Genomic DNA, 18339 nt, shown 5'->3' on the forward strand with positions numbered 1-18339 from the left:
GTGTTTAATGAAGTCGAAATTTAAACCTTTGAGAAGTTGCATAATAAATTGCTAAAATATTGTCAGTGCCTGTTCACAAACTTGAGAATGAAAGTCAGGTGGGTGACTGTCTCCTAAGCGAGGGTCATACCAACCCTGGGGGCTTATAGGCAGGAGGTGTTCAGTTGCTGCTCGGGAGTCAGGGCAGGGCCTCGCTGGGGGACACTGGTGTCCCCAGGGAGTAGTGTCATGACCCACTAGCAGAGTGGCTAATTAATCCTCGAAAGCCTTCCCCCCTCACGGACTGGAGCGTTTTGAGACCACGGTTTTCCTTAGAGAAATCCCACCTAAGGTGATGACAGCGGGAAGCCTTCGGTGACCCTGCGAACATCAGGGCGCTGTCGCCACTGTTGGGCCCTTTGGCCGTGGGAATCGATTGGTCCCGTGGCCTAATCTCTCTCCTTTGTGATTCCAGAGCCGAACACGGTCAGCTACAGCCAGTCCAGCTTGATCCACCTGGTGGGGCCTTCCGACTGCACCCTGCACGGCTTTGTGCACGGAGGTAAGGACCAGTGACTCTTGCTGTCCCCTTCCTGCTCCTGGTTCCTTGTTAATTCCCCCCAGGAGGCCATGCTGCCATCTGACCCAGTTTAGGCTCTTGTGTTTAATGAAGTGTACATTTAAACTTTTAAGAGGTTGCATAATAAGTTGCTGAAATCCTGTTGGCGCCTGTTTTCAAAATTGGGAATGAAAGTCAGATGGGTGACAGTTCTAAGGGAGGGTCACACGCAGCCCTGGGAGCTCATGGCCACGAGATGTTTAGTGGCGGCCCGTGGGTCAGGGCAGGGCCCTTTGGGGGACAGTGAAGTCACCAGGGAGTGACAGTGTGACCCGCTAAGAAAGAGGGCTTAATTCAGCATGTTTTTGCCTCTGGCGTTTGCATGTGTTTCTTCCTTTAATCAGATTCCACCTCAGAAAATACAGGCCTTGAAGTTCCCAGCTTGGGAACCACGGCTGGAACACAAGAGGACTTAGCTCCAGGCTCCAGAGGGACACTTTTTACTTTAACAGTGTGTAATTATTTTTTTGTGTGATTTAGGGAAAATATAAGTAGCACATCAAACCCGTAATTTAATGGAGATTATCATCTCAGATGAGGTCAAAGTAAACTTTAAAAAACAAGTCGTTTTAAAGAAAAACATAAGGGGAAATGTTCTTAAGTGGTTGAGACGTTAGCAGAAGTTGTGTGGGTGGTGGAGTCCGGGCACCGCTCCTCTGGGGGCACCGAGCAATTCATCGTCCCCCAGGCAACACTGGAACTTGCACGTGCCGTTCGTCTGCACTCTTCATTTCCAGTGGCCTGGAATGCCAAGTTCTCCTTGCTTCTCCACTCTTGAAAATTCCTGTTGATCCTTCAAAACCCAGTTCCAGTGGTACCACTCTGTGCAGGATTACACTGATACTTCTACCAGGGGATGCCTCAGGAGCAGGGCTCAGTCTTATTCTTTGTGTTGGCTCCAGGGTTTCACACACAGCCAGAGAGGTGCTTTGCAGAAGCTTCTTCCGTGAACAACAGGCACAGGTCAGGCTTGGGTTGAAAAGCTTGTGATGAGGGGCCCTGGACCTGTCAGAATCAGAGAATGGGCCCTGATCTGAGATTTTTTTTTTCTTTGCCGTACGCGGGCCTCCCACCGCTGTGGCTTCTCCCGTTGCGGAGCACAGGCTCCGGACGCGCAGGCTCAGCGGCCATGGCTCACGGGCCCAGCCGCTCCGCGGCACGTGGGATCTTCCCGGACCGGGGCACGAACCCGGGTCCCCTGCATCGGCAGGCGGACTCTCAACCACTCTGCCACCAGGGAAGCCCCTGAGATATATTTTTCAAGTTTGTTTCTTTTTTTAACTAATCCTCTTCTGTGTATTTCTTTTTCAATTTCATGATTATTTTCCTCTTTCAACTAAACTCTGCTCGCGACGCCCTTAGATATGATTAACTTAGTCCCACCTAAGGGAAGCTCTACTTTACGACAAAGGGTGCTTTCCAGCCCCGTGAATGTTGTGACAACCAGGGTGTCTTTCTTCTCTGAGAGCAGCCGTGGCCTTACCAGCCTTCTTGTTCTTTGCCAGCCCTTGTCAGCCAAAGGCCGGGCTTCTGTAACTGCTGAGAACTGTCTTTGAGCCTCATAGAGCTCCGCTCTACCTGAAATTTGTGAAACTCTATGCTAGAAATTTTGCTTATTTCATCCGGATGTTGGAAGTTCACTAAATGTGGCATTTCCATCATCACTGTCTCCTTGGCAAAAAGTTTATACTCTTCAGTCCGATCTTTCCTCACATGCTGAGAGGCGTCCGTGAAATGCAGGAAGCGAGGGAACTGTTGGAATCCCCTAGAAACCTACAGCACATCGTGCTCATTTACGGAGGCTGTGCGGCTGCATTTAAAACAAGCGCGTTTTTTAACGCGTGTTAAAGAAGCGTCTACAATGGCTTTACAATGTTTAGTGCCTATTTTAGTAGGGGTTTTGTGCTCATGATTTGAAAACCATGCCTAATAATCTTACCAAACCTAATCACTTCTTATAGTGCCTCATAACTCACCAGGCGTGAAGGAACAAAATAAATACCGGACTGGAAACACTGAGTCCTGTGATTTTATTGTATTTTCCTATAGAGAGAATACTGTCGGCAAGAATGGTGTCTAAATCATTTGAATGAAAGTCTCCTGTAAACTGTAAATCAGTAGATGCCAATCGCAGGAGGAAACGGTGAACTGAGATGGGTGCTAATTTGGCTTTTATTCAGTAATTCTGCACTGCGTATGGGTCTTTGAAAACCTCCTCCCTGTCCTGTTTTCTGTGATTTTCACACATGGGATAGTCTTCGTCTTGAGGACTGGCTCCTACCCTGCGACTTAAAAAACACACACACAACACAGATCTTGGCAACGCTGAACTGGTGAGAGATGTAGTAGGAAGGGTTGGAAATCACAGATGGAATCCAGGACTCCTGTCAGATGCTGGGTCTTCCCTCCTTTCCTGGCTGCAGGGACAGAGCCTCTGATAATTCATCGAGGGGATAGAAAAGACGCAGGGAGTGAGCAGAGGGCCCTCGTTTTGCTGTGTGGGAAGGCAGGCTGGCTGCTTCTCCGTGGTTCTGAATTTCAGGGCCTCTGTGCAGAAGCGCTGGCCGGGCTTTGGGCTTCTGCCTTCTGAGTCCTGCATGAATCAATGTGCAGTCCCCTCTTTCTCCTCTTGGTAGTTCTGGGATCTCAGCCCAGAAAAGGCCATTTCCCCTCCGCTCTCCCCTCCCCCGTGGTCGGCTGAAAGGGGTGACCCAGCAGCTATCTGTGGGGCTGTTTAGGTTCTTGCCACAGTCACTCACCCGGACACCCATCCTTGATAAAAACACTCGGAGTAGGAGTTGATTTTACTTCCCAAACATGATAAAAGCCCTAGAGTGAGCATCTTGCTCAGAGGGGAGCCCAGAGGATCGTCCCCTGAGGTTAGGAGTAAGGCAAGGGACCCTAGTTAACGTTGTTTTGGAGATTTTAGCCACTGCAGTAAAACAGGAGGAAAAAAATAAAGGCACAGGAAGTGGCAGAAAAGAAGTAAAGCTATCTGGCTTTGCAGAGGGCGCAGTAACATACCTGGCGAACCCAAGAGATTCAGTGATAAAAGTAACTCAAAGAATTAAAAATTCAGTAAGGTAGCAGCATATAAAATGAATAATAATAAAAAAGGCTTGCCTGAAATAGAAAAACTTTTCATTGTTTTTGTTTGCAGGTCTGTTTGTTTTCTAAGGTGTGTTTTGTGTCAGTGAATTTTAACTCGGATCATGAAACGTGACTTTTTCATAATTTGATGAAAAGGGGGCGTTGGTTTTGTGTCTGCGCCTTTGATTCATCTTCTTGAAGATGGCGTTCCCTTCTCCCGTGTTGGTTCCTGAGATGTCCTTTGCTCTGATTTCTTTCCTGGGGGACTCTCCTCGCCCGGCCCTCTGTCGGCTGTTTCCGCGTGGGTTTCCCAGCCCGAGAGGGGGTGTTGCTGCCCCAACTGGCCGGATGTGAAAGGAAGCGTGCTCCCCAAAGCCGGGACCACTGTGCTTTGCCAAGACCCATCTGGCCGTGAGGGCCAGATCAGAGGGGAGACCCCAGTGATGGGGGCGCCCCAGCTCTGCCCGTGGTGCGCGTGGCTCTTAGCCGTGGGCCCCTGCTGCCTCGCGGCTCACGGCTCCCTGCGCTCAGCCTGTGCCTTTCTTCCCCTCAACGCGCCTCTTGCTCTCCTGTCTCGGTGTCTTTGTTCACCCTGTTCTTCCCACCTGGCGCCATCCGCCTGCCCATCCCAAATCCCACGCCCTCCTGGTGCCCCCTGAGCCCCTCCCTCCCAGGCAGCTGCACGCCCTTCACCCCGCTCCACGCCACGGCCTCTCTCGTCCTGCCCCCCGTGCTGGTTGTGGTTTTCTCAGGCGCTCGTCTCCTGGACGTCCCCCTGTCCCTTGCCTGTCTCCCGTGGTGCTCTGCAGAGAAGGAGCTCGGTGAACGGCCATTGAGTGAATGAAAGAAATCTTTTGGAAAGACGGTTTGAGGTGACGCTGCCCGGTGGCCATGTCCTGAGCCATTGGCAGCTTTTCTGTTAGAATCACGGGCCGTAAATCCAGCTGGGCATGTGGCTCCCATGTCCTCAGACTGAGCTGCCGGGTTGGGCCCACTCATAGGACAGGCTCTGCCCTGTGCTTCACGGTGCCCTGTGGTGCCCACGCTCCTGCAGGGGACGCGTGTCTGCCTGACCCACTCTCCCCACCCCCAGCACCGCGCTTTCTGCGCGGCACCCTGGGGTGTCTGCACTCCATCCCTCCCGTCCCCCGAGTCCAGTCCCTCTCAGGGTCCTCCCTGGAGCCTGCTGCAACCCGTGCCTCCTGTCAAAGTCATTTCTGACCCAAAGCCGGTGGGCGGGTCTGGCCCTCACAGTTCAGCCGGCTCCCCTCCACCCTGCCACCTCCTTCCCAAGGCCCAGGATCGCCCTTCCCTGCTCTCCTCCGCCCGCTGCCACCCCTTCAGTCCCTGTGCCGTTCCGCCTTCCTTCCTGTCCTGCCCGGCATCGGGTACCCGGGGCCCCATCCTCGCCCCTGCACTCCCCCCGCCCACCCCGGGACTCCTGTGTCTCACACCAGCCTAGGCCGGCGGCTCCTGACTCCAGCTGCTTCTTCGGGACGGGCCTCTCCGACTTGATGTCCGGCACGGAGCTCCACTGCTCCCCCTGTGGTGGCGGCCAGGCCACCCTTCTGCTTGTCGAGCCAGAATGCCTGCGGTCCTCCGGGACTCAGTCTCACTCCAAGGCTCTGCCTCATCTGTCAGCCAGTCCTTCGGGCTCTACGTTCAAAACGTCAGAACCTGAGTTCTCGCCACCTCCACCATCGCCTCCGGGACATGCGCCTTACCATGGAAATGGCCTCACACCTGGTCCGAGTTCCGTGACCAGGAGCAGCCCAGCAGCCTCCCTGGTCCACTCAGAGCCAAAGGCAGGTCAAGCCGGGCCTGCTCGGCCCCCTCGCTGGCTCCCGTCTGACTCCAAGCAGAAGCCCAGCCTTCCGCTCGTGCCGCTTCTCCGCTCCCAAGGCCTCCAGGACCCGTCTCGCCACACGCCTCCCGCCCCACCATGTCAGCTGCTGGGCTCTGCTCCTCGAGTTCCTGGGATGTGGTGGCGGGAGGGCACCTCCACCTGCGGGCCTCCGCCTGCTCGTCCCTCTGCCGGGGTTGTGGTCCCCAAACAGCTGCGCAGATCCCTCTCTCTGTCTTCTGGTCTCTGGAGAAAAGGAGAGGGCTTTCCTGACCACCCCCTGTAAAACGGCCCCCACCCCGGCCTGCTTGCTCCCCAGGCCTGGACGGATCCCTTCCCTGCGGTGTAGACGGGCCACGTGCTGAGTGAAGGGACCAAAGAGAGTGAAGATGAGAGAGAGAAGACGGTCCCTGAGTGAGCAGAGGGGCCCCAGAACTGACGGGGGCAACAGCAGGTCAGCCCCCCAGAGGACACGTGAGGACAGCCCCTGACTCAGTGAGCATCTGGCAGCCCCTCCCGTGTGCCAGCCCCGTGGGGGGCTCGGGGACGCAGTCACTGCGCCGCCTGAGACGTCCAGAGACAGAAGTGCTCCTGCAGCACGTCCTGCACACGAGCGTCCAGCCGCCAAGGGGACACACACGGCTGCCCCAGGATCCCGAGGCCGGGGGACCTCGCGGGACCTGAAGGAAGAGGGGGAGGCAGAAACGGCAGCCCCGGGGTGGCAGGGGGCACGCGGGCCGAGAAGAGCCCCCGCCAAGCGAAGGAGGTCTGGGAGGCGAGGCGAGGCGTGCGACCCCTGCACAGACGCTCGTGTCTGCTCGGGTTTCGTGGGGCAGTTATGAAAAAGCGGTCCTCTGCACCTGGAGGGGGAACCGATTTCACAGAAAAATGCAGAAGGAGGCACAGATGCTCCTCTCCAGCTCTGTGACCTCATTTCGTTGGAGCCTCTGCTGCGTGCTAGAGTGGGTGTCCAACCTGTGGCCAGGGACGAAGCAAGGAGGCCCGGAAGCCGTGTTTCCTCCTTTCGAGGAGATTCTGGTCTCATGGGGCCAAGAGGTGAGGGCGTGAAGGCCAGTGTGGACCCCCGTTTCTTCATCGCGAGGCTGAGTTGTGTTAGGCGATGGCCCCCGTTCCTTCCAGTTCTCACTTTCCAAGAATCCTTGTTTCTGAAAATACTGTTCTCTGCCGCGAAGGCTCCAGAGAGCAGCTTCCTGTCCATCTGGATGGAAGGGCGGGAGCTGGGGTCTGGTTACAGCCCTGAAGCCCCAGGCGCTATGAGCTGCCCGTGAGCTTGCTTGCTGCCTCCCCGCCCAAAGGGCCTGCTGACACCCATCCCGGAACTGGTTTCCTCCTGCCCGCACTGGTCCCCTGAGCAGCTGGGGACGTGTGAGGCTCCTGGCCCCTCTGCTTCCTGAGCTGCAAAGCATCTCACCTGAGAAACCCAGCCGGCTCTACAGCCTGCGCACGTCCTTCCCTACAAACGGACCGGTGCTTGGGGTTGTGGTGCCCCGTTAGTCAGCTTTTGCTTCCCCTTTGGTTGCGATCACTAGGGGCACACACGGCAGACGTCCCCTAATGGTGTCTTTCCTGCTCAGCGTCAGGAGCGTGAATTCTTCTGTGTTAGCCTCACCCCTGCCTGCGGCCTGGACTCCTGGGAGGAAACTGACGCCCTCCAGAGTGGTTGTGGGCCATCAAAGGCGTGACCTTGCCTTGTGTGGACTCCGGCGAGGCCACCACGTCCCACTGGGAGGGGCTCGTGCGTAACCACTGCCACCTTTCCCTGCTCTCCATGGCATTTGGGGCAGGAACACGTGTGCCCTACTTCCCCTGTTGCCTGTTCAAAACAGGGAAGGCATTGATTCTCAAACAGCAGTAAGCAAACTTAATTGTGACCTTCTGCAGTTCCCTGATACAGAAGTAAGACGTGGCCTCGTGGCCGGGCAGCCCCCACCCCCACCCCACCCCGGCTCCCTGGGCCTGCGCTGCCCCGGGGCCAGGGGGGAGCCGCATCCAGCTGTGCCTGAGGCCTCCGCCAGATCCCACCTTTGACATTTGTCATTAGAAACCAATCATCCTCACTCACTGTGCATTAATTTCCAAAAACAACCTTTATTAGCTACCTTAATTAATATTCCTCTGCCCTTGGTCCCGGTTCCCAGAGACCTGCAAGTACATTTGGAACCTGAAGGGGGAGAAGCCAGACAAGTCTCTGGAGGCTGTCGCTCAGCCGGCTCTTAGGATAACTCCCCCTGTAATTTCCAAACGGTGGGCTAGTTAAAATAAGATGAACTTACTATCGTTTTCTTAATATAGGAGGCCGGCACCCACACCCCTTCAGCTGGGACTAACTATAGAAATGGGGGCGTCACGAATCGCCCCCCACAGCGCAGTCGGTGGCGCGGGGCTCTGAGCTGCCAACGGCTGCTTTGGGTTTGCAGCAGGCGCGCTACAGTCAGCCAGGCAGGCCCGGGGAAAGAACATTCAGCCTCTATTTTTAAGCCGGTCAACGTGTTGTCGGTACTTTAAAAACAAAAACAAAAGCAAACCTGTAAGCAGTTAAGCGTTAGATTCCAAAATGTCTCCGGTACCCGATGTTTATCTGTATGTTAGTGGCCAAGCAAGTCTTACTTTTTTCCTTCCCATAATTCCTGAAATGAACGCAGTATCCAAGGGCAACAAATCCTACAGTTTTGTTGTCATCTTTTAAATGGCGAATCTCGGGTAATAAGAGCAGCTCACGACAGACTAATTTGCCAAAGTTCTTTTCCCATCGTCAGCGGCACCTATTGTATCTAAATAGGAATGAATTGAGGAGGTTTTTCAGTGGGAACCTGGAAAGAGGCTTTTTTTTTTTTTTTTTTTTTTTTTTGGCGGTACGCGGGCCTCTCGCTGTTGTGGCCTCTCCCGTTGCGGAGCACAGGCTCCGGACGCGCAGGCTCAGCGGCCGTGGCTCACGGGCCCAGCCGCTCCGCGGCACGTGGGATCTTCCCAGACCGGGGCACGAACCCGTGTCCCCTGCATCAGCAGGCGGACTCTCAACCACTGCGCCACCAGGGAAGCCCGAGGCATTTTTGAGAAAACTCGGATACTTGATATTTTTAATTAAAGCGTAAAAAAGTGAAGGGGAGAAGGTGACTTCCAGTGTCAAAGAGGGCTGGTGGCTCCCTCTGGCAGGACAGAGGGCCCGGCTGGGCAAAGTAAGAGGAAGGGCAGTTACAAACCAGGCAGCTGGGTTTCTGGTTGTTTCTGTTTTTAAACAAAATTTATTTTTCTCAGTGGACACATTGCTTGTAATGTCTTGTGTCTACCATCATAGATAAGGGTATTTTGTGATAACAGTCTTTCTTTACAAATGTCATAACGGGATGAGATTATGTGGATTTTATCGTGTTTTCTGCAAGGGCCATTTTCTCTTAGCAACAGAGAACAAGAATGTCTCAGCCCAGACCCATGCAGCGATGGGTCCAGGGTTGTTCCTCACCGGGAAGAGGGAAGAGGGCTCGTAATCAACATTTTATTATACAGGCAGACCTCGTTTTATTGCGCTTCACAGATTTTTTTTTTAAACAAATTGAAGGCTTGTGGCAACTCTCCATTGAGCAACTCTGTCCAGCACCCGTTTTCCAACAGTATTTGCTCCCTTCACGTCTCCGTGTCACATTTTGGTAATTCTTGGAATATTTCAAATTTTTCCATTATTCTTGTATTTGTTATGGTGACCCAAGATCAGTGACTTTGGTTGCAACAGTTGCTGTTGCAAAAAGATTACAACTCACTGAAAGCCCAGATGATGGTGAGCATTTTTTAGCAATAAATTCTTTTTTATTTAAGGTATGTACATTGCTTTTTTAGACATAATGCTATTGCACACTTAATAGACTACAGTGTAGTAGAAACATAACTTTTTTTTTTTTTTTTTTTTCGGTACGCGGGCCTCGCACCACCGCGGCCTCTCCCGTCGCGGAGCACAGGCTCCGGACGTGCAGGCCCAGCGGCCACGGCCCACGGGCCCAGCCGCTGCGCGGCACGCGGGATCCTCCCGGACCGGGGCACGAACCCGCGTTCCCTGCATCGGCAGGCGGACTCCCAACCACTGCGCCACCAGGGAAGCCCAAAACATAACTTTTATATGCACTGGGAAACCAAAAAATTCGTTTGACCAACTCTATTTCTAAATTCCCTGTATTGCAGGGGTCTGGAACCGAGCTCGCAATGTCTCTGAGGTGCCTGTAATCTCGGTTTTAAGAGATCAGTTCCTTTCCCTCTAAGTAGCCGCCAGAGTCCACTTTGCGCACAGGACCCCAGAGGGCCCGGTTATGCTTCACGCTTCTCCGTCGCGTTTGTGAGAACAGACTCAGGGCCGCCGGGAGCCGCGGGCACAGATTTCTGCTTCCAGCGCTGACCCCGTGCTACCCGCACACAAAGCGGGGGTCCGGGAGCCCCACCTGTAGGAGGCCAAACACTGGAGTTCTGCACAAGTCTGTTTTTCCCCCAGAAAGTTTTTCCGTGTAGTGAGCCCTAAAATCTACCTTGCTGTCACTTCCCACTGACCCCACCGTGGTCCCCGGGAGGTAGAGATAACGGAGGTGGGCGCAGATGGTCCAGGTGGGACCCGTCTGGAGCTCCTCTCCTTGTGGAGCAGACCTCCTGTCCCTCAGTGCTGGGATTCCTCCTCAGCCTTGTCACCAGCTGCCCGTATATCACTGTCCCAGTACCTGGGATCAGCCCCGATTTGGGCTATCATCTGATAGTAGACTCGTGTGGTGGGGTCATGTCTGCCTCCTGACCCGGGCCCTGGGAGGCCAGGGCCTCAGTCCAGGAGCCATCTCTGTAACCACTTGTTTCCTGTGGGTCTCAGCCAATCGCAGTTCTCTCCCTGGTCTCCCAGCTCAGATTTGTTGCTGGCTCTTGGGATCGGCAGGGGGCTGTCTCTTCACGTGTGAGATGAATAGTGATTTTGTCATCAGACACGTCCCCTAGCAGCTCACCTGGCTTTTCCTGGCCTCACCTGGACTAACTGTGATTGTTACCCAAGTTTGGGCCCTGTGACTCGCTATTGGAGCTGCTTCCTGGGGTCGATTCAGCGTTCCTTTGGTCCCCGATTCACTTACTCACTTGCAGCCATTTCTGAGCGCTGTGTGTCAGGTTCTGAATTGGTCAGGACACGGGGACCGTAAGGCGTGTCCCAGCTTCCGTGTCACGTGATGTGATGGTCTGGGGGCACCACACCGGGGTGACGGGGCAGCAGGCAGCAGGAGCTCAGCCAGCTGCTCACGTTCCCCTGCCCCGCCCCGTGTGCCCTGGGCTCAGAGCCCATCCTGGCTAGCACATGCTTTGGATCCTGCAGTATATTTAGTAACAGTGAAGTCCCTCGTGGAACCTCTACCTGCATTTTAAAATTTTTTATTTTTGGCTGCGTTGGGTCTTGGTTGCGGTGCGCGGGCTTCTCATCGCGGTGGCTTCTCTTGTTGCGGAGCACAGGCTGTAGGCGCGCGGGCTCTAGAGCACAGGCTCAGCAGTTGTGGTGCGTGGGCTCAGTAGTTGTGGCACACGGGCTTAGTTGCTCCACGGCATGTGGGATCTTCCTGGACCAGCGATCGAACCTGGGTCCTCTGCGTTGCCAGGCGGATTCTTAACCACTGCGCCACCAGGGAAGTCCCTGCATTTTGGATAAATGGGGCAAAATGCTGGTTGAAGGAGCTGATTATTACTTGTTCCATTTAGTCTTCCATTCTTAGCTTCTGCTTTTCAGGACCTATAAATAAGGGATTAATTGTAGGTACCTTCTGTGTTCTAAACATTAATCCCAATATAAATTCTTTCTTTCCAAACTCCAAGCCACCCCTCCCCGATAACACCACCCGGTGACTTGGGAGCTCTGGATGCGGGACCCCCACCCTGCACGCACGGATGTCGCTGCCACCGCACCTCTCAGCAGGAACTTGAGCTGTCTTCTCCACAGTCCTGTCTTAGTCTCAGTACCTCGGGATCTGGGTCGAGAGTCGGCGTGGCCTTTGGTGCCCTGTGGTCAGGAGCTGGTCCCCACCTCTGCCCGAGGGCGTGAGCCAGCGTGAGCCATGGATACGTGCCTCTCTGTGCCTCTGCTTCCTGCTTTGTAAAACGGAGACAATAAGGGCCCCTCCCCCTCCGAGGCTGCTGTCCAGGGAGGGCCAGCACTCATTCGTTTGTTCGTTCATTCATTTGTTCTTACACTCGGTACGTGCTAAGAGCCTACCATGGGGCCAGCCCCAGGGGGCATCAGTGAACAAGGACAGTGTCCTTCCAGCCCGAGGGGCTCTGAGCCACGTGCTGGAGCATTGCCTGCGCCTGGACCTCCGTAAACGCCCGCTGTTTTTCGTCTAGTTCTCTGCTCCCACCACCATCCTGCACCAGACTCCAGTGTCGCCTGTCTTTGTTTTTCTCTCGAAAAAAATCTCTGGCTATCTCTGTCTCATCTGTTCCCAGAAGGACCCTGATGTGGCTGAGTTCGCTGGTGTCTCCATCGAAAAACAGGACAGCCGCACGTAGTACACATTCCATAAATTTCTGACATCCTCTGGTTAAAATGCCCGCAAACCCCACTCCCCCGCGACACACGCATACAGTTTTACCAGCATCCCCTCTGTCTCTTCATCCTTCTTGCATTCAACTGTTTCAAGACTCTGGATCGGCCTTTGCTTAACGTCATAAATTATCGTCTTTGCAGCTGTGTTTCATGGCAAATGCAGCCGACCCCAGACCCCGAATGAGCTTTGCTGGTCACTTATCGCACTTGGAGTAAGTCTACGGGAAACACCTTCTGAATTCAAGCCTCCAGCTCACACCGAGTCCTTTCGAGAGTGGGACCACTTGTCCAGCTGCTCTAACGACGTGAATTTTATGAGGCAGGTCAGCCTAGGAGCACTCAGTCTGGGCTCTCTCACTCCCTCTAGGAAACAAACACACGCACGTGCACACACACACGCAGGCGCAAACACGCACACTGACCCACGGCCTCATCCGCAGGTGGTGTGTGTCGCCCTTGCCCAGCGTGTTTCCTGGTGTTCTGAGACATTTCCCTCATCTTTCTCTTTCTGTTGACATTTACCCTCTAGACCACAGCTCTCTACCCAAAGCCCCGAATTAAGCCAGGGTGGAGGTCAGCGGCGCTCACGAGCCCCTGAGTCTCTGAGCTGCGGCCGCTCAGCTCCTGTTCGCTCTGCACGGTCACCCGCGTGTCCCTGCTGCCAACTCTTTTAATTTGCAGATGCAGAGCCCAAAGCTCGGATGATGATCTGCCCGCTCAGGGTCCCCAGCCAGGCGGGGGCAGGGGGCGCTCAGGCCCAGGCCCTCCCAGCTCTGAACCACCATGCGGGAGGGACAGTGCCCTCGCCCGCCAGGTGACCTGTATGCTGGCCTGTGTTTTCACCTCTTTGGAGCCCCAGGCCGGTGAGGGACTTGGCTGCTAAGCCAGCACTTGCCCCGCCTTCATCAAGGCCCCTCCCTCACCGTGGGTAGAAAGGCCAGGAAGGACTCGTGCTGGGCTTAGGCAGGGCTTCCCGGGTCCATTTCCAATATGACTTAACCCCCCAGAGGCTCCTCGCAAAGCCAGGTGTTACCCCTTGTCTCAGACCTTGAGCGCCAAGCTGCTTGAAGCCCGGAGCCGCCCTGCCCTGCCGGCCGCCCAGGGTTAACACCTGGCACCGGTGGTTCTGTTTTCTGCCGAAGAGCCTTTCCCCAGCCTCTCATTTGCAGTCTCTTTAGAATCGGACCTTGTGTGACTTTGAGCCTCCGCTGACGCGGTATCTTTGAAAACGCTTTGCGAGCGGCAGGTGCCCGCTAACTCTGCCCCGTTGTCTCCATGCTTCGTCGTCATCATCAGGATCTTGCAGGAGAAAAGTCGTGGTAATAGAAGCATAATTTTAAAATCAACAACCCTAATGTTTTTTTTAAAAAAACTTTTTTATTATGGACGTGCTCAAATATACACAAAGGTAGAGAGAAGAGTATACCAACCCCCCAGGCATGCCTCTCCCAGACAGAGGGCCCCTCCCTGCCTCCCACGGTCCTTATAACTAGTGTCTTCTGCTGTAGTATCTGTACGAGGCCTCTGGTCCATTACATATGGGGCTTCTGTCCTGTTTTTAGTTTATTGTATTTTGTTTCCCCTTCACAGTAAAGAGAGTTTTAATTAATCACCAATGTTTAAAAATTGGTAGATTCCTCATAAACTTGTAGGTTCCAGGCTTCTCTTAAAATATCGTTAGTCTGGTCGTGCTGGGCCCTTGTTCCTGGGGCTGAGGGACAGTAGGAGGGGCCGAGCAGCAGCTGTCCTGTAGAAGGGTCCCCTCCAGCTCTCCTCGCCGTCAGCTGTCCGGTGTCACCTGCCTGGCCCTGCAGGCACTGAAGTTCACGAGCCCCACCTGAAACATGACTCCCCGGGAGCCAGAGTTTTATGAGTCTGCCTCTCTCTGCATTTTTAGAAATCATTCTGTATCCTTGGGTGAATGTACATAACTTTTTGTTGTTGTTGTTTGTTTTTGGCTGTGTTGGGTCTTCGTTGCTGCGCGCGGGCTTTCTCTAGTTGTGGCGAGTGGGGGCTACTCTTCGTTGCGGTGCGCGGGCTTCTCATTGCGGTGGCTTTTCTTGTTGCGGAGCACGGGCCCTAGGCGCGCTGGCTTCCATAGTTGTGGCTCACGGGCTCTAGAGCGCAGGCTCAGTAGTTGTGGCTCACGAGCTTAGTTGCTCCGCGGCACGTGGGATCTTCCCGGAACAGGGCTCGAACCCGTGTCCCCTGTATTGGCAGGCGGGCTCTTAACCACTGCGCCACCAGGGAAGTCCCCATAAATTTTAAGATTTCTGATAGTTGTCAGGTAGATCAATATCATTTTGCTGCTTTTATAGGTCAAAACGGTTGAATATTGGCCATTTCATGTAGTTTGACCTAATAAAAGATATGGTTTAAGGTTTTAAATGTAAGATAAGAAGAATATTGTGTTGCCCTTGGTGGGGCAGGAACGGGGGGTGGGGGGTTAGCAGCAGGTATGCCGTCCTGATCCCGTCAATTAAGGGGGCGCAAGCAGAGGAAAACGTCTACGGCCTGAGGTTTTAGACACCTTGGCCCGACAGCGCTCTTTCAGTCAGCCCACTTGTCTAGTTTTGTTTGTTTTCTTATATAACAGCTTTATTGAGATGTAATTCACATGCCGTACAGCTCACCCATTACAAGTCATTGATTTTTAGTCTGTTCAGAGTTACACAACCGTCACCACAATCAATTTCAGAACATTTTCATCACCCCGAAGAGAAGCCTCATAACCACACTGGCAGCCATTCCCCACTTCTCCCACATCCCCTGTCCCTAGGCAGCCACTCGTCTACTTTCTGTACCTATGGACTTGCCTATTCTGGAGATTTCATATAAGTGGAATCCTCCAAGATGTGGTCTTTTGTGTCTGGCTTCTTTTGTTTTTGTTTTGTTTGCGGTACGCGGGCCTCTCACTGCTGTGGCCTCTCCCGTCGCGGAGCACAGGCTCCGGACGCGCAGGCTCAGCGGCCATGGCTCACGGGCCCAGCCGCTCCGCGGCGTGTGGGATCTTCCCGGACTGGGGCACGAACCCGTGTCCCCTGCATCGGCAGGCGGACTCGCAACCACTGCGCCACCAGGGAAGCCCTGTGTCTGGCTTCTTTTACTCAGCGTGATGTTAAGGTTCATGCATTTTGCAGCCTCTATCAGTGCTTTGTTTCTTTTTACGGCTAAATAATATTCCATTGTGTGGCTATGCCACATTTTCCTTGTGCATTTATTGGCTGGTGCACATTTGGGTTGCTTCCATCCTGGGGCTATTATGAGTAATGCTCTCATGGGATCAAAAACTCGTGTATAAGTCTTTGCGTGAACGCCTGTTTATATTTCTCTCCGGTGCACACCTAGGAGTGGAGTTGCTGAGTCACATAGCAGCTCTGTGTTTAGCCTTTCAAGATCCTCCCAACTGTTTTCAAAGCGGCTGCACCATCTCCATCCCCAGCAGCCGTGTAGAGGGTTCCGATTTCTCCACATTCTCACCGGCGCTTGGCATCTGGCTTTCTGATTGCGGCCATCCTGGTGGAGAGTGTGACAAAGCTTTCCTGGCAGGATAGGATGCCTGTAGAAGTTAGGAGAATGGTCGTCACTTTGTCAGTGGCCTAGAACCTCAGCCACAGTCATCTTCCAAAGCTCTCAAGGAAGCCAGGTTTGCGGCCCTGCGGGTGGGAATGGGGGCATTGTTTCCCATAACTTGTTTCCAGGACAGGCAATAGGCTCCCCTTCCCCATGTCTAACCTGCCGCCTGCCCTTCTCTGCAGGGGTCACCATGAAGCTCATGGACGAGGTGGCCGGGATCGTGGCCGCGCGTCACTGCAAGACCAACATCGTCACGGCTTCCGTGGACGCCATTAACTTTTACGACAAGATCCGAAAAGGTAAGAGAACTCCGCCAACAAAGAGGGGCGCTGCCTTGGCTGCTTGGGTCCCGTGTACAGTTTGCTTTGGTTCACCCTGCCTGTCCCGGGCCCTGGCCTCTGCCCATCTGCCAGGACACAGGAGCCAGAGCCTCGAGTCTGCCTTTGGTGATGCATCTGTGAAGTTACGGTTTGCAGGTTTGACTTTTCAGTCTGGTACATTCTGTAACTCAGTTGCGATTGGGGCCTTTATCCTGCTGAAGAGCCACATAAACTCGTCCTCTTAAACTGCCCCAGGCACGGAGCCCTGCGAAACCCGACGCACACAGTTGCTGCGACCACTGCCACCAGATCCCGTGGCGGCACATAACCTCTCTGGGGGGGCACGGGTCACCCGTGCCGTACGCAGTGGCGGGGGCAGAGCAGAGAAGCCTCCGGCCCTCTCCTCGGCCAGCCTGCCCGCACCGTCCAGGGCAGCGCTGGTGTTGGTGGTTTTCCCGACACTGAGGTCTAGTGCCAGCCCCGCCCAGAAACAAGACGGTTCCCGTGCTTGTTTCACATTAATGCTCATCTGAAGAGGTACAGTGACTGTCCCCTCCTGGCACGTGGTGACTTCTGTCTGTCGTGTCTTCTGAGATGAGGCCATGTGGCCCCAGAAAGCAGCCCTTCACCGTGGGGTCGGGGGTGTCCGGGCTGCGAGAGCCTGACTGGTTCTGAAGGAGCCTCACCAGGAAGGCAGCCGTTGGAAAAGCTGAGTCAGACCCGTCCCCAGGCCGTGGGGGGGACAGAGGAGAAGGAAGGGAGGCTGACTCCTTGCCACCAGCCTCGAGGGGCACCGCTGAGTGGAGCAGTGCTGGGTCCAGAGCCACAGAGACCTCATCCGGGCTCTGAGGCCCCGGCCTGGTCCCAGCCCGGCTGCGCGCTCTCTCCTGCAGACACGCCTGTCAGTTGAATGCCTGAGTGCTGGGGACAGGCGTCCTGAGATTGGAAGGGTGAAGGGGTGCCTCCCCTTCCTGGCCTAACTAAGAGCACGCCAGTCTGACCCACACTGGATTTGGGGTGCTTTTAGGGGAAGGGTGGTCTGCAGTGCTGCTTTGTAGAATCCCTTCCCAGCTAGTAGGCGATTGCCTCAGACACAGAGCACAGTGTCATTTTAGGATTTGCCCAGAACAAGTGGATCTTGTCTGTCTTGGCTGGTTCCCCCCGGGCCTTGGTGCCGTGTGTGGTGGTGGTGGTGTGGACGTTTGGAAAAGGAAGGCTCCTGTCGTGTCACGATTCCTGGCCTCTCCTTTTCTGGAACTGCTCCCTGGGTAAATTACTGTGATCACAGCTCCACTGTTAAACATGACTTCAAAACCCACTGTGCGAAATGCACTTACGTTCCACAGAGCTCACGTGTTCAGGGTCTCCCGGGTGCCCTTTGAGCACCGCCAGCTAAGAAGCAAAGTGGGCCTTCCTGGAGAGCCCGCCAGACTTCTCAAGGTCAGCCCTGTTGGCGAAGGTGCTTTACAGTTGAGGGAAGCTCCCAAACAATGAACGTTGACCTTGCTTCGTTAGAAAAAAGGAGCTGATGAAAGAGCCCTCACCCCCGACACTTCACCCTCAGTCCCTCGTGTGACCAGAATTACCTTTCAAAGAGGTCAAGGAGGGGCCGCGTTGGTTCGTTTTGAGCGGAGACAATGAACCCCGGATGGAGGAGAGCACTTTTTCTAGGGGTATGTTGAGGGGGCTGGCGGAGGTCAGGGCTACGTGGGTGCAGAGAGGACTTTGTTTCTAAAATGTTACTCGTATTCCAAAGCACAGAAAGGGACCTCCATTTTCACCAGCTGTACTTTCTGGCAGAACATTCCACCATGGATGGAGTGAGAGTGCAGGGCGGGCTGTGGGCTCACTGGCTACCGCCTACGGCGCTGAGCCCTCCTCAGGCCCCCCATGCACCTCGTGCCGTCACAGCCTTGGCCTCGGGCCTGTGTGGCCCCGGGCCCCAGAGCTGGGCCTCCTGGCCTGGGGAGCCCCCCAGGGAGCAGAGAGATTGCTTCCATTTTCTCAGGTCACGTCTTGTTTTGTGTGTAGAGGAATTTGGGCCAAACTGAAATAACAGTTATGGAGTCCCCTGGGGCCGGTGCAAGAAATGTTTAACAAAGACCTAGAAGAATTAAAGAACAAGCAAACAGAGACGAACAATACAATAACTGAAATGAAAACTACACTAGAAGGAATCAATAGCAGAATAACTGAGGCAGAAGAACGGATAAGTGACCTGGAAGACAGAATGGTGGAATTCACTGCTGCAGAACAGACTAAAGAAAAAAGAATGAAAAGAAATGAAGACAGCCTGAGAGACCTCTGGGACAACATTAAACGCAACAACATTCACATATATTGTAGG

At 54.4% G+C, this 18339-nt stretch overlaps 1 protein-coding gene across 3 annotated transcripts in view; it reads left to right on the plus strand.

Annotated features, from left to right (window-relative positions):
* ACOT7 (acyl-CoA thioesterase 7) overlaps nt 1–18339 on the plus strand; it is a 91019-nt gene that overhangs the window by 41889 nt on the left and 30791 nt on the right. For all 3 annotated transcript variants that reach the window (XM_033844117.2, XM_073796853.1, XM_073796851.1), the window contains exons 6-7: nt 455–541; nt 15855–15971. In XM_033844117.2, the coding sequence (XP_033700008.1) occupies nt 455–541; nt 15855–15971 (204 nt within the window). The remainder of the gene's footprint in view (nt 1–454; nt 542–15854; nt 15972–18339) is intronic.

The sequence above is a fragment of the Tursiops truncatus genome, chromosome 1, assembly GCF_011762595.2.
Source record: "Tursiops truncatus isolate mTurTru1 chromosome 1, mTurTru1.mat.Y, whole genome shotgun sequence".
NCBI classification, from domain to species: domain Eukaryota; kingdom Metazoa; phylum Chordata; class Mammalia; order Artiodactyla; family Delphinidae; genus Tursiops; species Tursiops truncatus.